Source organism: Nilaparvata lugens, chromosome X (assembly GCF_014356525.2).
Source record: "Nilaparvata lugens isolate BPH chromosome X, ASM1435652v1, whole genome shotgun sequence".
Taxonomy (NCBI): domain Eukaryota; kingdom Metazoa; phylum Arthropoda; class Insecta; order Hemiptera; family Delphacidae; genus Nilaparvata; species Nilaparvata lugens.
In genome coordinates, this window is record NC_052518.1 from 861,208 (window position 1) to 880,176 (window position 18,969).

General features: G+C 32.5%; 1 protein-coding gene across 1 annotated transcript in view; it reads right to left on the bottom strand.

The window, feature by feature from the left end:
• Nucleotides 1-2,816: 2,816 nt before the first annotated feature.
• The window catches only part of LOC111064266 (unconventional myosin-Va), a 124,409-nt gene continuing 108,256 nt past the window's right edge, over nt 2,817-18,969 (bottom strand). Inside the window, 3 exon segments of the mRNA XM_039441412.1 lie at nt 2,817-5,680; nt 7,777-7,893; nt 14,558-14,680. Of these exon segments, the coding sequence (XP_039297346.1) occupies nt 5,558-5,680; nt 7,777-7,893; nt 14,558-14,680 (363 nt within the window). The 3' untranslated portion in view covers nt 2,817-5,557.

The window sequence follows — 18,969 nt, forward strand, 5'->3', positions numbered from 1 at the left end:
GGTAAGAAACCATGATACCTTCCGGCAGTCGCGATGTTGTAAAAGTACTACAGTGTCAGTTTTTTTGCTGCACAAAACTATTGAATGGGGTGGTGTCAGTGAATGAGTAACCTATGCATTCAAAAACTTTTTCCCCATCACTCCACTGAGTTGCAGTATAAACCGAGCAATGGTTCAGTCTTTAGGTGCCATTTAGTCGCGACAGTGCATAAGTATGATAGGGAAAGACTGTATACGGGGACTGTAAACCAAAAAGAATTGATGACTGCTTGGTGTACCTTATTGGGCTACGAAATGGTAATCATCCAACTGTTTATAGGCGTAAAATAATCCAATAAGATGGGAATAGTAATTATACAATTAATTAATATGTTTTGACAGTAAACAGAGTACATAACACTAGGAAAATTGGATGTTGTAGAAATTACAACACGCGACTGCTCGTGTGACTGAGTAGGGCGCGACTATCGGAAGGTTTAAAAGGTTAAAAGAAACCCAATGATTGAGGCTGTGCAAAGGCTGAAAATAAACTTTCTACTCGTGATATTTTTCAAAGTTTTTCGATTTGTATATCATCAAGCTATCAAAATGAAAAAGTTTTCTCAGGATTTTTTTTTCTGATCATTACTTTTTGAGATATGAGCGCCTTAAGATTAAATTTTTGGGACAGAACATTTCAAATTCGGTAAGAGATGAATCCATGAGATTTAGAGGATAGATTCTTCATGGTATTGTTGATCTATTAAAACAACAATTTTCTGAAAATATCAATTTTTAAGATAGTTATTCAATTTACTAATAATAACCAAAAATAACTTTTAGTTGAGTTATTTTTGGTAAATTGAATAAATTTTTCAAAAATTGATATTTTCAGAAAATGTTTGTTTTACTAGATCAACAATACCATGAAGAATCCATCCTCTAAATCTCATGGATTTATATCTTACCGAATTTGAAATGTTCTGTCCCGAAAATTCAAACTTCAGGCGCTCATATCTCAAAAAGTAATGATCGGAAAAAATGTTTTCCTGAAAAAACTTTTTCATTTTGATAGCTTATGATGATATACAAATCAAAAATCTTGGAAAAATATCACGAGTAGAAAGTTTATTTTTAGCCTTTGTACAGCCTTAAAGGTAGGAAACCCATTTGGAGATGGTAGCATTCAGATCTTGGTATCGCTGCCCATCGCTAGAGACCGATCATTTTAATATTAAAACTTTTATTGATTTATTCAGAAAGTTTATTCTCGATTAGACAGCTATGTTGAGGCGGCAAGACTGCTTTTCAATAATTAAATAATATTGAAAAGATTCAACTCACAATAATCAAAGAAACTATTGTGGAGAATGTTAAATAACCCAATCAAACTGGCAATTCACACACGGGACCGAGATCGGACAGCCACGTCCTCATTGTTCTTGCTCATTACCGTACATAAAATTAAATTACAACAATGAAGTACGGTACCTAAACAGTGATTTTAGGTAAAATAAAAATAATTTGAAGACTGCTCCAAAACATATTTGGATCACATGAATCCTTTAAATATTAACATAATTAACTGCTAAAACTTTTAATTCATTCTTTACATTAAACATTATATATAGTTCTTAGATGATAATATACTATTCAATAACAATGCATATGTTTACTCTAATAGACTTTGAATGTATCAACGATGATGTACTACAATATATTCTAAAATCCAACGAGACATATAAGGTTATATTAATATTGTCCTAGATAATTTATCTATATAGATACGAGTATGTAGGTATGGAGTTGAATCAATGATGCTATATAGTGTGTTTGTGTATGTGAATATCAATGAATTACAATTATTATAGAAAATAACTAGTAACCTTGAATCTTTTGAAGAAGAACACTTGAGAATGCCATAAATGTCGAAACTAGTCGTGTATAATTTAAAATAAATAGTATTTCAATGGTACTAGTTATTTTCTACAATTGAACTATCAAGTAGCACTATTCAAATATTTTATCATTATTGAATTACATTGACTAGGGGCGCATTAATTTTTTTATGTGCAGTCAATGTATTTGATTTTCGGTGTCACCTACTTATATATATAGTATAGTTTCATACATGCAACATAAAATGGAGTAAATACAATTTCTCAATTCAAGATTAATATCAAGCGACAACACTAACAAAATTTGCCACATCTGCAATTTTAGTAAGTACTTTGTTGTAATACATTCTATTAAGTACAATAAGAATCCTGTAGATTGATAGCACTAGCCAGGTTGACCCTTGGCTGATTTTGTTTATCACACAAGGACAAATGGAGCCTCAACTATCGTTGGATAGAATTTATTTTTTATGAATTTACTGAAAAATGATAATATGTTTCAGGTTCAACAAACATCATATAAATTATCTTGTTTCCTATATGTTCTGCCATGTCACAAAACCCCCAATTTTTTCATCTGATTTCATGCAAGATGCACAGAGCATTAGAATACAAAAATCAAGAATTTGTTATTTATTTCGTGTAAGAATGAATATATATATTTGAAGGGTGCTATGATTTTAATTTTTTTATTGTCCATATACAAGTATTCCTAAATAACAAAGAGAAAAATGAAGAATCATGTGCCATCATTCTACAGGACATTTTGCATGATCCAACAGCCACAGAAAAACATTGATGAATACGAAAATAATCATATAATAATGTAGTTACGAATATATAAGTACATGTATAAATTAAACACTTATATTTACAGCTAATAAGTGGCTTTCGCATTTTTTTATATGGTACAAAAGCCATTAAGTCAAAACAATAAAATACGGTAATAAATTCCTCAAAACTCAATATTATTTCACGTTATCGCTACTCAAATATTGTTTATAGTTAGAAGCGTGAAAGAATTCCTATTTCAAACGGCTCTTCAGATCAATAGAAACTGATAGTTTTATCTTCCAGCTTAGTATAATATGTATATTTACAGTTTATCTACATTTATATTATAGTAATTATACAAATAAATGTGCAGAGAATAAAGAATTAGAGAAGGAATGATTAGAATGGGAAAGGAGCTTATAATATAATAACGTTAAGTCCAAAATTGGAACTGCACAATGGAATAAGATAGGAATGATAACTTAATTTTTCCAATAGCCTAACAGTGTTACAGTAAGAAAATATATGAAACGATTAGCTGGGCTAGTAAAATATATATACGTTACTAAGTTTATCTTCAAATATAATATGCTTTATTGCTTCAGCTATTGTACTTTTCATTCTTTACTTGACAAATCACCTGCTTTCGCATACGGAAAGCTATAAATCTATCAAGTTGAAGGCAGAGATACAAGCATGTAGATCCAGGATCTATGCGTATATCTTATTCAATATATTAGATCTGGCAAGTGTCTGTGCCAAAATAAATGTTTCTCCAATGGTTATAGTAATAGTGACATCAATAAACATTACATTTAATTTGTATTTTTGATTTCAGCTTATTTTATAAAGCTTCATAATATACTGCACGTTGTTCAACTCTATGAAGTAAATCAAGAACTTTACTTACAAACAAAATGAGTAAGTGGAATTTAAAGATCACTCTAGCAGGAGAGTCAACAGCAAAATAGAAAGTAAAAGTTTTAGATGAACTATATGAATTTGTTTACTTTAATTTTAGTTTAGCTTGACTAAAATACTAAAGAATAAAACATCACTGAATTTATTTTATGACATTCTACATTTATCAGTTGATAATATTTCTATAGAGTTGTTTATACTCTATTGCGCGGAAATTTCACGTTCATCCTTCATCTGATATTTTAAAATTCCAACCAAATTTGTTTTAATACAAATTTATTTAGAGAAGGAGTACAACCTTATGTTTGCTCATCACAAAAGTGACTTGTGTTTTCACACCAGACTATACCCCAGGACCTATATTTAGCATGTTAAAATATAAACAAATAATACCAGTAGCCAGCTGGTTATTAAAATTGGAAAGTATAAAACTATTAGCTTGTATAATAACTGTGTAATAATTATTTAAAATAACCAATGAATGTTCCAGGAGTAGGTCAAGCTGCAATTTCTAATAAAATCTTCCATCTATTAGCTTGTATTTTATATAAATTAGTACATTATATTTATTGTAACCGTTATGAAATTGTTTTATTGTGCTTTTTGTGTAATCTGAATGACTTGAATTGAAATTGTATCATGCAACAGAACCCTGATAGTTGATCACCATAGGTAAGGAAAGTATTGCTTTCCAAAAAAAATTAAGGTACCCTAATTTCAAGTTTTCTATACGTTTCAAGGTCCCCTGAGTCCAAAAACATAATTTTTATAATTTTCATTATTTTACTACTTTCATAGTATTTAAATTAATTACTTTTGAATCACCGAAAAGTGATTTTGAAAACATTTAAAAGAGATTAATTTTGACCATATTTCTAAGAGCTGATCTTCCACAAACACGATTCCAATAGAAGAAACTAAAGTACAGTGATTATCTAATCTGTACCAATAGATATAATTCTGACTGGTGGGACACTAAATTACAAAAATAACATTTGGATAATATAAGGCATTTCGATTATTAGTAATGATGATGTATGAGTATTACATTATTCTTTCACAGTGAAATATATTATACAAAATATAATTTTCTGAAATCCAGCTCATTGTAAATCTATCTCTGATATCTGAGAGCTATTTATTTATTCATTCATTAGTACAAATTTATTAATCATTAAAATGATATTGAAAGAGCAAAAATAGGCGAATTTTGCAAGAATAGAAGATTATGAGTTCGAACTAAGGTTAAGTAACTTTTCACTTTTCACTCCACATCACAATTTTCTGTCCAAAAATATTTAAACTTGAAATTTAGAATTTGGAACGATTAAATAAAAATAAAAATGAATACCACAACTGAAAAACTATAAAAAATATTGAGAATATTATGTGTATTATGGTATTCCATTACCATTTTCAGCATCAAATTTTCTAACAGAGCATAAATGCTAATCTTATTACAAAGATGAAGAAAGCCTTTTTAACATTTTTTTGAGAAAGTCATGCAGTGCTTTAAGAATAAAGGCAACAATGATTCACTAATCAATGCTAGTGATTCGAATTATTTCTATTTAATGTAAAATAAAACAGATGTTATCAGTTCTACATGATTCCAATTATACATGATTGGAGCTGACAACATCTATTTTATTTCCCCTTGATATGGAGAAATTCCACAATATCTCTGTTTATAATGTGAATTTTATGTATTTTTAACTTTCTATTTTGCTGTTGTTCTATTGAAAACTCATATAGTTTAGAGTGTGGCTACCTAGAATTATTTTCAAGAACGAGTGTGTCCTATCTTACATGTGACAGGTTTCTAGTCCACATGAGTTCTTGTTATACATTCATAGATGGTTTTCTTATAATAAACTAGAATTTTACCATTTCATCTAAGCTTTACTTTCATGAGAGCGCCATAAGCATCAACTAATTATACATTGAAATAAACGTACATTTAAATTTCCTCGACGATCTTACATTTAAACTTTCTTCAGCATTGGGAGATTCAACACTTCAGGTATTTCGATTTCTTCAAGGCGGATATTTGATGGGTTGAATGGAAATTTGACTGGATGAGTTTCTTTTGTATTCATTAGAAGAGTCTGAAATTAAAAAAAATAACAGCAATGAGATTCAAATGAACTAAAAATGTGAAATATCAACAACCGATATAAATTTTATAAAGTATTCAATTAGTATCTTTCGAGTTCACATCAGGAACCTAATATTTGGCATAGAAAAATCTTTTCCATAAAATTTATTTGAATTAGTTTTTTAATTGTTGGATTCTATGCTCTATCTATCCTTTACACAGATTAATTTAACCATCACAATCAAGAGCAAATTTGATGCATTAATTTATTCTTAGACAATAAATACAATCAGCATATTTTCATGAATTATTTCCCTCAGAAAATGATATGCTGATTCATACATCCTATGATTTAATGATTATAATTTTTATAGCATTGATAAAAATTATTATTCTGGCAGCTCATAATTCTTTGAAATATTGCCATGAATCTTGTTTATTGGATTTTTGTTTCTAGTATAATCTCGACGAAAACATTCAAGCAAATGCTCAACGATCACATTCGAGAAAATATTCAAGCATATACTTGACCGACACAATCGAGCAAATGCTTGACAAACACATTCGAACTAATACTCGACGATAATAGTTGAGCAAATGCTTGACAAACACATTTGAGCAAATGGTCTTCGAGCATGGTTGAGAAAATGCTCGATGAATGTGTTTGTCGAGCATTTGCTCTATCATGCTCTTCTAGCATTTGGTTGATTGTGTTTGTCAATCATTTGCTTAAATGTGTTTATTGAGCGCGTTTGCTCGATTGTATTGTGGAGCATTTGCTGGTATGTGTTTGTCAAACATTTGCTCCATGATGTTTGTCAAGCATTTGCTTGTTTGTGTTTGACAAGCATTTGCTAGAATGTTATCGTCGATCATTTGTTAGATCATACTCATCGAGTATTTTCGAATATTTCTGTCGAGCATTAGCTCAAATGTGATCGTCTAGTATTTGCTCAAATGACTTATAAAGCCAATCCTTGACAAATACAATCGAGCATATGCTTGACGAACACATACGATCAAATGCTCAATGAACACATTCAATAATGCTCGTTGGCAACATTCGAGCAACTGCTTGACAAGCATGATCTAACAAATGCTTGACAAAGACAAACAAGCAAATGCTTGACAAAACATCATCGAGCAAATGCTTCACGAACTTAATCTAGCAAATGTTTGACAAACACAATGAACATGATCTAATGTTCGGCAAATACATTTAAGCTAATGCTCGACGAAAACATTCGAGCAAATGCTTGATGAGCACAATCGAGGAAATGCTCGACAAACACATTCGAGCAAATACTTGATGAGCACAATCGAGGTTGTGTCGGTGAAGTATATGCTTGAATATTTTCGACGAGCATTATCTCGAATGTGTTCGTTGAGCATTTGCTTGAATGTTTTCGTCGAGCATTTGCTCGGATGTATTTGCCAAGTATTTGCTAGATCATGTTCGACGAGCATTATGTTCGATTGTGTTTGTCAAGCATTTGCTCGATTAAGTTCGTGAAGCATTTGCTCGAAAGTTATCGTCGAGCATTATCTCGAATGTGTTCATCGAGCATTTTCTTTATTGTGCTCGTCAAGCATTTGATCGAATTTTGTCGTCGAGCATTAGCTTGAATGTGTTTAGCGAGCACTTGCTCAATCATTCTCATCGAGCTAGTGCTCGATTGTGTTTGTCAAGCTCTTGCTCGAATGTTTTTGTCGAGCATTTCCTCGATTGTGCTCGTCAAGTATTTCCTCGAATGTGTTTGTCGAGCATTTCTTCGATTGTGCTCGTCAAGCATTTGCTTAATCATGCTCGTCGAGCTAGTGCTCGATTTTGTTTGTTAAGCATTAGCTCGAATGTGTTCGTCGAGCATTTTTTCGATTGTGCTCGTCAAGCAAATTCTCACACACACATTCGAGCTAATGCTGGATGAACTTTATTGGGCAAATTATTGACTTACTCAATCGAGCAAACGCTTGACAAACACAATCAGTACACAAACAGTATTTATAGTGGGGTCGCAGAAAACCACCAGCCCTTTTGCCCAATACTGGGCAATCAAATACTGCCATTAAAACGTGGACATTACAATAGAGATTGATTTAACTCACCCCGTCATGTGGTTCACCTCGTTCTTTCAGACATTGTTGAACTTTACGGATAAACGTTTGTGGCACTCTCTCTTCATATTCATCAGCAGGTGTATAAAGATTCAGCAACTTTATGATCTGAAATTGAGGAAAAAGACGAATTATTTACGAAATTGTTGTTTATTTGTTTAATTCAAAAAGTATTTAATGAATGGTGATTCTTTTTTCAAATCAGCAGTCCAAACCCAGTGGAAAATATCAATGAATTGAATATTTGCCTTTATTAAGGATGGAGTATGAACCCTTCGCCACACAACCCTTCACATTCTCTTCATTGATTCATACAAAATGATAGGGAGAGAAAAAATAAGGTAACCTTGTGCTATTTCTCTCCCAAATTTAGATAAGGTTACACATATTCCGAAATAGGTTATGTCTTGTAGTTGTTCACTTCAAGACATATGCACACTCTTTTTATAAACAAGTAGAAACATAGTTACTGAATGCCAATCTACAAAACACTAGTCATTATTAATTGTTTCAAGTGTTTGTGTTTTGTTTTAATGTGGAAGTTAGTGAAGAATTGAAAAGTCGCACATAACCTTTATTTGGACAATTTATTTTATGAAATTGGGATGAAAAGAAGTTTTGAACTGCTGTAGTCTGTTTCTTTGTCCTTAAGTTGATTGTAAATTATGAATAAATTATCGCATTCAATTCTTGAAAATAGATTGATAAAAATCACTTCCTGATGGTTCAGAGCCCGCCTAAAATGATAGGTCTATCCATAACTCCTCCCCAAGTAATTCACCTCCGCAAATGAGGTAATATTATCATAGACGCAAACTAATCTAAGAATGTCAACTTGAAATTTAGGATAAATATTATTTACTATCAAATTTCATTTAAACAAGTACCCCTCACAAATACTATACTTGTTCTCTGAGAGGGAGCTGTGATAATATTTGTATTTATAGGTCACATCGTTTGGGTAAAATTGAAGGTGATAATCAATTAAAAACACCAAGATCAATCGTAGTTAAGTTCGTTAGTTACCGTGACCGTCGGGCAGTTTTTAACAATAAACGCTCTTGAAGGGATCAGGAATAGTGGTACGGGAACACTTGACTAAACGGCGTGCCGAAGTTTATAAGGAAGTGTCACGTGTCCACGGAAAGAGGAACGTTTGGACCAGTGACGGCAACATATTTTATAGGAATGCACAGGGGCGGGTGATAGCTGTTCTCTTGAAGGATCCAATCCCAAGTCAACAAATAGAACAATCATAGTGTGGGAAAAGTGTATTGATTGTATAAAAATATGGATAATACGTCTCTAATATCGGTAGATAACTTTTTATTTTTAATTAATTACCCGCGTGTGGTTACAATTATTATGAAATTACCATTATGATTAAAATTTAGTTTATTTCTTATCTCTACCGTGGAATTCGATAGGTACTACAAAAGCGATACGGAACTATTATTATTTCTCTTTTGAACTCTTTTTTATATGAATTGCATTTCCAAGAGCTATTTTTTTATCATGTTCAACCATTTGCTACTGTTTTGTGTATTCATATAGGATTTAGCTCATGTAGGTCCTCAACGAATTTATTTAATTTTCACAAATAAACACAACTTAACTATTATAAATGACCCTTCTGTAACGATGAGATGCACAAATCATCATGTCTAATCCCGTTGTTAAAGTTCAAGCTAACATACCATACTTACTCATTAAATAATACTGATAACCAGATAGGATAACGATAAAATGATTAGGTCATAGTTGTTGCATTTCGGACTCGAATTGAGTGAAACATAGACTCTTGTTATTATAGATTCTTTATCTTATTATTCACTCATCTCTTATCTTGAAAACTTATTCCTCCTATCTTATTACGTGGAAAGGAAGGTGAACCGTTTTAACTTTAGACTTTTATTATTGACAGTTTCAACCTTTCATCACCCTTATGTATTGAGTAAACCACATCTCATTAGAATATGAACCAATTGAATTGAAATTTGTAGAATACATAGTGCATCACTAATGGTAAAGACGTTTTTTACTTTCTTTCCATGATAGAGGGTACCATGATTATTCCCACTTAATATATTTTATACAAATATTCCCTATTGTCTGAGTGTATATTTTCCTTGTTTTCTACACAATTTACTTGATTATAATATAGGCTAAGTTAACTTTATAATAATATTTGAACTCTGTTCAAAGTTGTAACCAAATTGTTACGAATCATTCAGGAGCCGTATGACGCTCATGGAATAATTGGAGAGTATGGATGTTCTGAATGATCTAGATGATTATAGGCGTGTATGTTGTAGAGCGTTTGATGTGAGTTGTATGTTTGGTAATTATTTCAGAATGAATGAGTCGAGTGGGTTGAGTATTTTCCATTTAAACATAAGAAGCTATAGGAAGAATGTTGATGAATTGATGATACTTTTAGAGGGTCTTGATTACAAATTTGATGTTATTGTGCTCACGGAGTCATGGCTAGATGGAAGTGATGTATTATAGTGATGGAGGGATATGATGTTTACCGAACACAAACTAAGTTCAATAAAAATGACGGAATCCTAATTACATAAACTCTAGAATTACTGCTACTTGCATGAAGTAGTAATTGGGGGGTTACGCTTTTGAATTTGGAATGCTACCTTAACGGCTATTATTATGATTTGCTTTCTATTTACCGTTGCCATGGAACAGACTTGGCTGACTTTATTAGTGGATTGGAGAATAGATATATGAGAGCCAAAAATGATGTTACTCAAATTGTTGTAGGTGATATCAATTGTGACATTCTTAGAGATAATGCAAATAGTTTGAGTTGTGTGTATCTCGATACTCTTTATGAAGCTGGATTCGTTTGTTGTGTGGACATTCCTACAAGAGTGACACACTCTTCCCCTCTTGCATTGACCACATATTCGTGCGTCATCCTGATACTAAATCTCTTTTCCCGGCTCTCCTAAGATGTGACATCACAGATCACTATGCCATAGGTATTAAAATTGGGCAAAATAACAAAACAAATAGTGATGATACACAAAATACTTTTCACAAAAAAATTGACAGAATAAAATTTTCTAAAATATTATCAGAACAGTCCTGGGCATGTAACATCATCAAGTAATGTTAATGTATGCACGGAAAGATTCATTGAAACTACAAAACTTTTACAAGAAAACTCTTCAGTCACTGTCCATAAAAGAAAGATATGTAAGAAGCTGCAGCTTGGATTACTAATTCTCTTATTAAATCTATTGCTCATAGAAACAAATAAGCAAAATATTGAAAAAACAACCACTAAACTTAAACTTGAGACGCTACTATGATGATTATCGACGCACACTTAGCAGGCTATTGAAATTAACTAAAAAATTCTACTTCAAAAATAAAATAATAAATTCTACTAATAAGTCTAAAACCTTCTGGAATGCAGTCAACGAAATCTCAGGTGCAAGTTGTACGAAACCCCAATTCCCAATTAAAAACTTCATAAAATCCGATATAGGAATCAACAATGGGAATCCTCGCTCCGTAAAGGATGTGGCGGATGAATTCAATGAATTCTTTGCTAATGTTGGAACAAACCTAGCTAATAAAATAAAGCAGGAAGCAAATGTTACTAGCACCTATGTTCAACCTAATGATATCTGTGGAACTACTTTCTTGCTCTCCAAACCAGTGACAGAACAGGACATCAGGCAATGTATCTCAAGCATGCGTGGCGGCTCTGCCCCTGGCTTTGATGGCTTTTCCCGACCTTGATAAAAGAAAATGCTGACTGGTTTCTCACCCCCTTTGTCATATTGTTAATTGTAGCTTAAATCTGGTGTCTTTCCTGAAATTCTCAAACTCGCTAATGTGATCCCTATCTATAAGTCAGGTGATAAAAGTGATATGAATAATTACCGTCCTATTTCCCTACTGAGCGTCATCTCAAAAATTATTGAAAAGTGCTACAAGAACCAATTAGTACAGTATATAAAGTCAAACAAATTGCTTTCGGATTGCCAGTTTGGATTTAGAGACGACCGGAATTCGGCCAACTGTTTCTATCGCTTGAGTGAACTGTGTTAAGGAATGGCATTAATAAATAACGTATTCTCCTGTTGTTTGTTGATCTAGCTAAAGCTTTTGACTCCATAGATAGAGGAATCCTAATGCAAAAGTTATTACAGATAGGTGTAGCTGGTACTGAAAACAATTGGATTGGAAGCTATTTATCTAATCGCAGACAAGTAGTACATTTAGAAAATATTAGTAGTGACCAGAAACCCATTGATTATGGGGTTGTTCAGGGCAGCACATTGGGACCTGCTATTCTTAATCTACATCAACAACATTATTAACTCCAATGTAGTAGGAAAGATGCTGCTCTTTGCGGACGATACAGCTGTCTACTTTGAGGGTGAAAGTTGGCAGGAAGTTTTCAAAACAGCATCCAGAGGTGTGCTGCAGCTGAAGGATTGGTTCGATGGAAATATTCTAAGCATGAACATCTCTAAAACTAAAGTAATGCCAGTTTACCTGCAAAAGAATAGAGCACCTCCACTAATCTGAAGCTTAGACTGCACAATTGCTGTCGAGATGTGTCCAACATGGAATGTAGTTGTCAGACAATTGAAGCAGTCTCAGAGTATAAGTATTTGGGGATTATTGTAGACAGTAAGCTTAGCTGGCTTCCTCACGTGAACTACCTTAGACGGAAGTTGAGGAGCATGATATATGTATTCTCACGTTTACAAGGAGTCCTCAACACCAAAGAACTACGAATTGTTTATTTCGCATTTGTCCAATCAGTCCTGCTCTACGGTATAAATGCCTGGGGAGGGGTATGTGAGACACATTTAAAAAGCCTATCAGTCACACAGAGAGCTATTATAAAAGCTGGGTTGGGCCTGGAGAGGAGGTACCCATCTGATCTTGTTTATGATTCTCTTAAAGTATTTAATATTAGAAAGCTCCATATCAGGTCTATTCTTTTGTACGCATTTAAAAACAATATTACTTCTACCAACATCATAAATCATGAATATGCTACAAGAAGTGCCCTACGGCTACAGTCAGGACTGCCCAGGAACCTTCGCTCAGTGTGTAACAGGAACGTCTCCTACCTAATACATATCATTCTGAGGAATTGCCCTACAGGAATAAATAACCCTTTAGGTTATTCTGTATCACAATATAAAAGAACCCTGGCTGATTGGCTATCTGGTCTAAGCCAGGGGGATTGCGGGCGTCTGCTTCGATCTGTTTATGTTTGACGTATCCTTGTGTGAATTGGATGGCTTTATGCATGGGGGAGCATTTCAATTAAAATAAAAAAATAATAAATAAAAATAATAGCCTAATAAAAAAAAGAAAAAAATATAAAAAAAATAATAAAAAAAATAATAAAAAAAATAAAAAAAAAAAAAACCCCGCACATTCTATCAAGGCTTAGTTCATAATCATAAACTTTTTCAGTTGCATCATCTGTCGCTGGGTTCCGTTATGCATGAGGCTGTCCAGTTGGACCTGCTCATAGATTATAATTATAGTTTCCTTAAAAAAAAATTTCTTAAACCTTAGTGACTCCTTTAGCAGCTATCGTAGTGACTCCTGTAGTTCTCCTTCTCTTCTGTTATCCTCATCCTCGCGCGCGCGTGTGTGTACGTGTGTGTGTGTGTGTGTGTGTGGTGTGTGTGTGTGTGGTGTGTGTGTGTGTGTGTGTGTGTGTGTGTGTTGTGTGTGTGTGTGTGTGTGTGTGAGTTATTGAATTTTAATTTACTAATTTTGTTTAAAGATAAAATTATATAATATGTGGATGGTTCTTATAATCATTGGTACTGAGTTATTATTATCATTATTATTATAATCAATAAATTCAACTACTGATTTATAACAAGCTGTTTTTTATCAGGTAAGATTCGATGTATTCTCTTCTTTTTTATTTTTGCTATAGTAACGTTTATATTATTGTATTACTTTATGATTGGCTACCTACTGTAACATCGACCCAAATACAGACCCTAGAGGTCCATATGGGCGATTATTGAAGTGATTGTAATACTTGTTTTGTTTTTTTGAATAATAATTTGAATTTGAATTTGAATTACATAATTCCGAAATAGGTTATGTCTTGTAGTTGTTCACTTCAAGACATATGCACACTCTTTTTATAAACAAGTAGAAACATAGTTACTGAATGCCAATCTACAAAACACTAGTAATTATTAATTGTTTCAAGTGTTTGTGTTTTGTTTTAATGTGGAAGTTAATGAAGAATTGAAAAGTCGCACATAACCTTTATTTGGACAATTTATTTTATGAAATTTAGATGAAAAGAAGTTTTGGACTGCTGTAGTCTGTTTCTTTGTCCTTAAGTTGATTGTAAATGATGAATAAATTATCACATTCAATTCTTGAAAATAGATTGATAGAAATCACTTCCTGATGGTTCAGAGCCCGCCTAAAATGATAGGTCTATCCATAACTCCTCCCCAAGTAATTCACCTCCGTAATATTATCATAGACGCAAACTAATCTAAGAATGTCAACTTGAAATTTAGGATAAATATTATTTACTATCAAATTTCATTTAAACAAGTACCCCTCACAAATGCTATACTTGTTCTCTGAGAGGGAGCTGTGATAATATTTGTATTTTTGATACAGAGAAAAACATGAAATCGATAAACAACAAATCATTCCAGGTAAATATTATCACAATTCATCTTTTGATAACGCAACTAACATCCTAAACTAATTTAAAATAAGTGAAAAATACCTGATTGGCCGACATTTTGGTGCACATATCACAGACGCTTTTTACATCATCATCAGTTTTACGAGCTTGCAGAAGTTGAGATGCTTCAATTAAGGGGGTGAGCATCTCGTGTAAACTCGAATGCTGAAATACAAAAATCAATTAAAACAGATTTTATCTTGAAAAACGTTCTGTCACTTGAGAGGTTCTAGAATATGAATTTACATTTATCTGATTTATGAAAGTGCATACAATCATCACATTAAATCACAGTCAACACAAAGAATATGAATTTACATTTATCTGATTTATGAAAGTGCATACAATCATCACATTAAATCACAGTCAACACAAAGAATATGAATTTACATTTATCTGATTTATGAAAGTGCATACAATCATCACATTAAATCACAGTCAACACAAATCAAAGTAATTTGTAATAGACTCAATAAATCAAAAAATTCAAATCAAATTTATTGACAAATTCATATAAATAATTCACAAATACATGAAAAACAAAATTCAGTTATACATTGGAAATTTACTAACAAAATTGCAATAGCATTCATCTCGGTCTAATTCTTTTTAGAGAATTATAAATAAGACTTTAATGATTATGATAATGTTATAATGATAATGATTTTTAAGCAAATCAATTTAGACTGAACCTTGCTAAAATTAATTCAGTTCTTCATCCTTGGTTCATATTCACCACCTCGGTTTAAAGCGAGATGAATCAATTGTTGGTTTAATCCCCGAGAAATAATATAATAGATATGACCATAACCTCATTCAATAGTAAATTAGCTTTAAATATAGATAGATGGTGAATATTATATGGCCCTTGGAGATAAAAAAAAAACATGGGAATTCACAAGATAATAACCAACCAAATACTAGATTATGGCATTCCAGGTGCCACTTCAAGTACAAAGAGATGAAATAACATAATTGACTTGCAATAACTACAGGATAAAGTGCAGTCAGTATTTTAAAGACACATTCAGTTCAATTCAAATTTATTTCTCCACAAAATTCAATAATTAATTACATTGTTTGCTATGGAATAAGTATTTCATGGAATAAGTAGTACTTTCTAGTTTGGCACATTCACTTGAACAAGCTAAAACCTGGTATAAGGCTAACTCTCTAGTTGTGAATGAAAGTAAAACTGAAAAGATAACGTTCACACTGAAACCTGTAGTTGATATAGATGCTTCACATTTGAAACCTGTTAAGCTTTTAGGAATATATTTAGACAGTACGTTTTGTTGGGACACACATATTGATAATCTCTGTAAAAAGCTTTCAAGAGTAATTTTATCTTGAGAAAACTGTGTGAATAATGAGTTATTAGTCACTACATATTTTGGCCTTTTCCATGTTCATTTACGTTATGGTGCAAGTCTGTGAGTTAATTCCAGTGCTGCAAAAAAAGCTTTCATTTGGCAAAAACGAGCTATCAGAACAATTTTTAATATAAAAAACTATGTATCATGTAGAACTTATTTTACAAATTTAAAAATAATGACTTTGGCATGTATCTTTATTTTTCAAAACTTGATTTATGTCAAAGAAAATTTAAATCAGTTCACTTTCAATGATACTGTTCATACATTTAATACAAGACATAGATATGACTTGGTAACACCGAGTGTTGACAAATTGACTAAATTATTTTAAAAATGAAAATATTGTTAAACTGACGATGCCCATTGTAAACTTGTTCTATTCTATGGCAAATAAAGATTTTGTATTCTTGTATTCCTTTACTAACAGATACTTTACTTTTTGCAACTAACTTACTTCGGTAGCAGACAGCGTAGTAACTGTTGTTACTTTGGTAGTAACAGTAGATAGCTGTTATAGGTTTGTTAGTATTAGTAAGCTTACTTTGCATTAACTATACAATAAAATCAATTAGCATCCTACGCGCCGCGCTTTACCCGTTTTCACTCTAGGGCCGGTTTCCGAGCTCGGGATTTTGCTAAGTTCTAGACTTTAACTGGCGTTAAACTCTGGAGTCAGAAAATTGGCTTTATAAGTCAGAGCGTTAACGTAGTTGAGGACTTAAATAGACTCTGGAGTTTAAAGATCATGTTAGACCCTGGAGTTTATAATTTCGCTTTCTGAGTGAAGGGCTTATAAGTCCAGGACTTGAATTAGATTCTCGCCTCTTTCTGAGTCAAGTATTTATCAAAAATCGTCCAGGACTTAAAACAGCATGATTTTAAACCCTCGACTGGGGTAGGGTTTAAATTCAAGTTCTAGACTTAACTGAGCAAACACAATTCAGTTATTGTTTTGGAGTAGATAATAAGCCAAATAGATATCATGGAATACCTAAATTATTTGGATTAGTCCATCTAAATTAATAATTTATAGTTTGCAAGTTCATTTTGGAATAAGATTGTATCAGAAATATGTGTAAGAAACTAACCTCATTTTACGACTGTAACATAACCTAAAAATGTTCAAGCTAAATAATACAAGGATTGCCTTGGAATTTATATTCCAATCTGAATGTTATTATTCAATTTCATATTCAACATATTAATAATAATAATAACAATAATAATTTATTACTCCAGTTTTTTTCAAAACAAATACGTTTTCAAACTCAATAGCCTAATGAAATTTTTATTCCAAAATCACTGGTTAGGATCAATGATCAATAATAGCATAACGTAAAATGAAATGTTTATTCATTCACCTTTCAAAGGTTTTGCTTTGAATAAGCCAACAAAGAAATCGGAAGGTATTTTTACAATATAGTTTGGAGAGCATGCTCATTTGAATTGTCCTGCTGTAATCAGCTGTTTCCGTTTTGCTATAATGCCAACAAAACGACAGCAAAATATTGTGAATTTCCCTCACGTTTAATGCGTTAAAGTCCTGGACTCAAATAAGTCGAGAACTTGATAGATTCCAGAGTTTAGAAGATAAAATCGTGACTCAGAAAGTCAATTTAGACCCGAGAGCTTATTTCAGTCCTGGACTCTGTAAGTCCAGAACTTATAGATCCGGAGCTCGGAAACCGGCCCTTAAACTCCGAACGTCGAGGTGATGTCCGACGATTCGGTGAATAAAATTATTTTTAAAAACTTGTCGTCCTCTTATACATCCTCAACTTTTGTAGACAATGTGATAGTGGAAACAGTAGCGCGGTAGTTTGATTTTATTGATTATTTGGTTTTTTGTATGTGCTGAACTTCACTAATTTTTGAAGCTACTCAATACAAATGAGTTACATTAGTCCAGGCAATGAATGCTCAAAAAAGGGTGTAGAGGGAAAAGTTGGGAAGACAATTTTTGACCCCACAGTTTTGTTGAGGGTAGTAAGGAGGTAAACATATCAAAAGTCCCCACCCCTGTGTGGGGGTGGTTTAAAGGTACCATTTTTTGTTTATCGCAAAAAAACTTAAAAACTATGTATCCTAAGGACTTGATTGTCATATAACAAATTGAAGCTTACATAATTTCCTACAATATTTATTCTATAACTTTTTTATATCTCCTCTAGTTATCGAGATATCCGCTCTTGAAGGTGTGACATTTTTAAAAAAAAACACGTTTGCCACCAATTTTTTTCTATTTTTGCTCTTATAGCTTTTAAAAATCGATGGAAAAAATTCATGTTGATTATGAGCTTATAGAGCATTAAATTATCTTCAATTTTATTTATAATTTCACACTTTTACGAATTTCCCTACACCTTTTGCAGCAGCTTTAGTGTTGAGTGTGAAATCTCCATTTTTGCAACAATAGACCAATTGACAACGGAATTTTGAGGGAATGTTTTAAACAAAATGTTTGACTTTGCAGCTTTGTTGAGACTAGTTAGGAGGAGAACGTATCAGAAGTCCCCATTCCTAACTCATGTGCTAAGGGGATGAGGGTAGTTTAAAAGTTGTATTTTTCAGCGATTTGCTTCCACGCTCATATCTTGAGAAGAAAGCGTTCAACAGACATTACCAACTATTAAAAAATAAAGCTTGATAAATTCTCTACACTTTTTGTTCAGTAGTTGAAATAACAGGTTTTTATCCAATGCTTTGCTCTTTCAGGGCTTAAAACTCTCCAACAATGCAACATAAAAACTGATGATTATCGTAAGTTTATAGAGAATTAAATTCTCTTTGAAATGATGTATTATTTCACTATTCCAAGTTTTCCTTTGATTGTTATAGCAGCTTCAATGTAGGGGGTGAAATTTTCATTGCTTCAACAAGTGTCAACTCAGCGGTTCCACACCTTCAACATAGGGGATAAAGATGCGCACTTTTGCTATTTTTACCTACCAACTAGTCCAAATCAAGCTGCAAAGCAAAATTTTTGTGTCACAGACACCTACTTCAAATGTCATTGTCAAACGATCAATTGTTGCAGCAATGAAAATTTCCCCCCCCCTACATTGAAGCTGCTATATA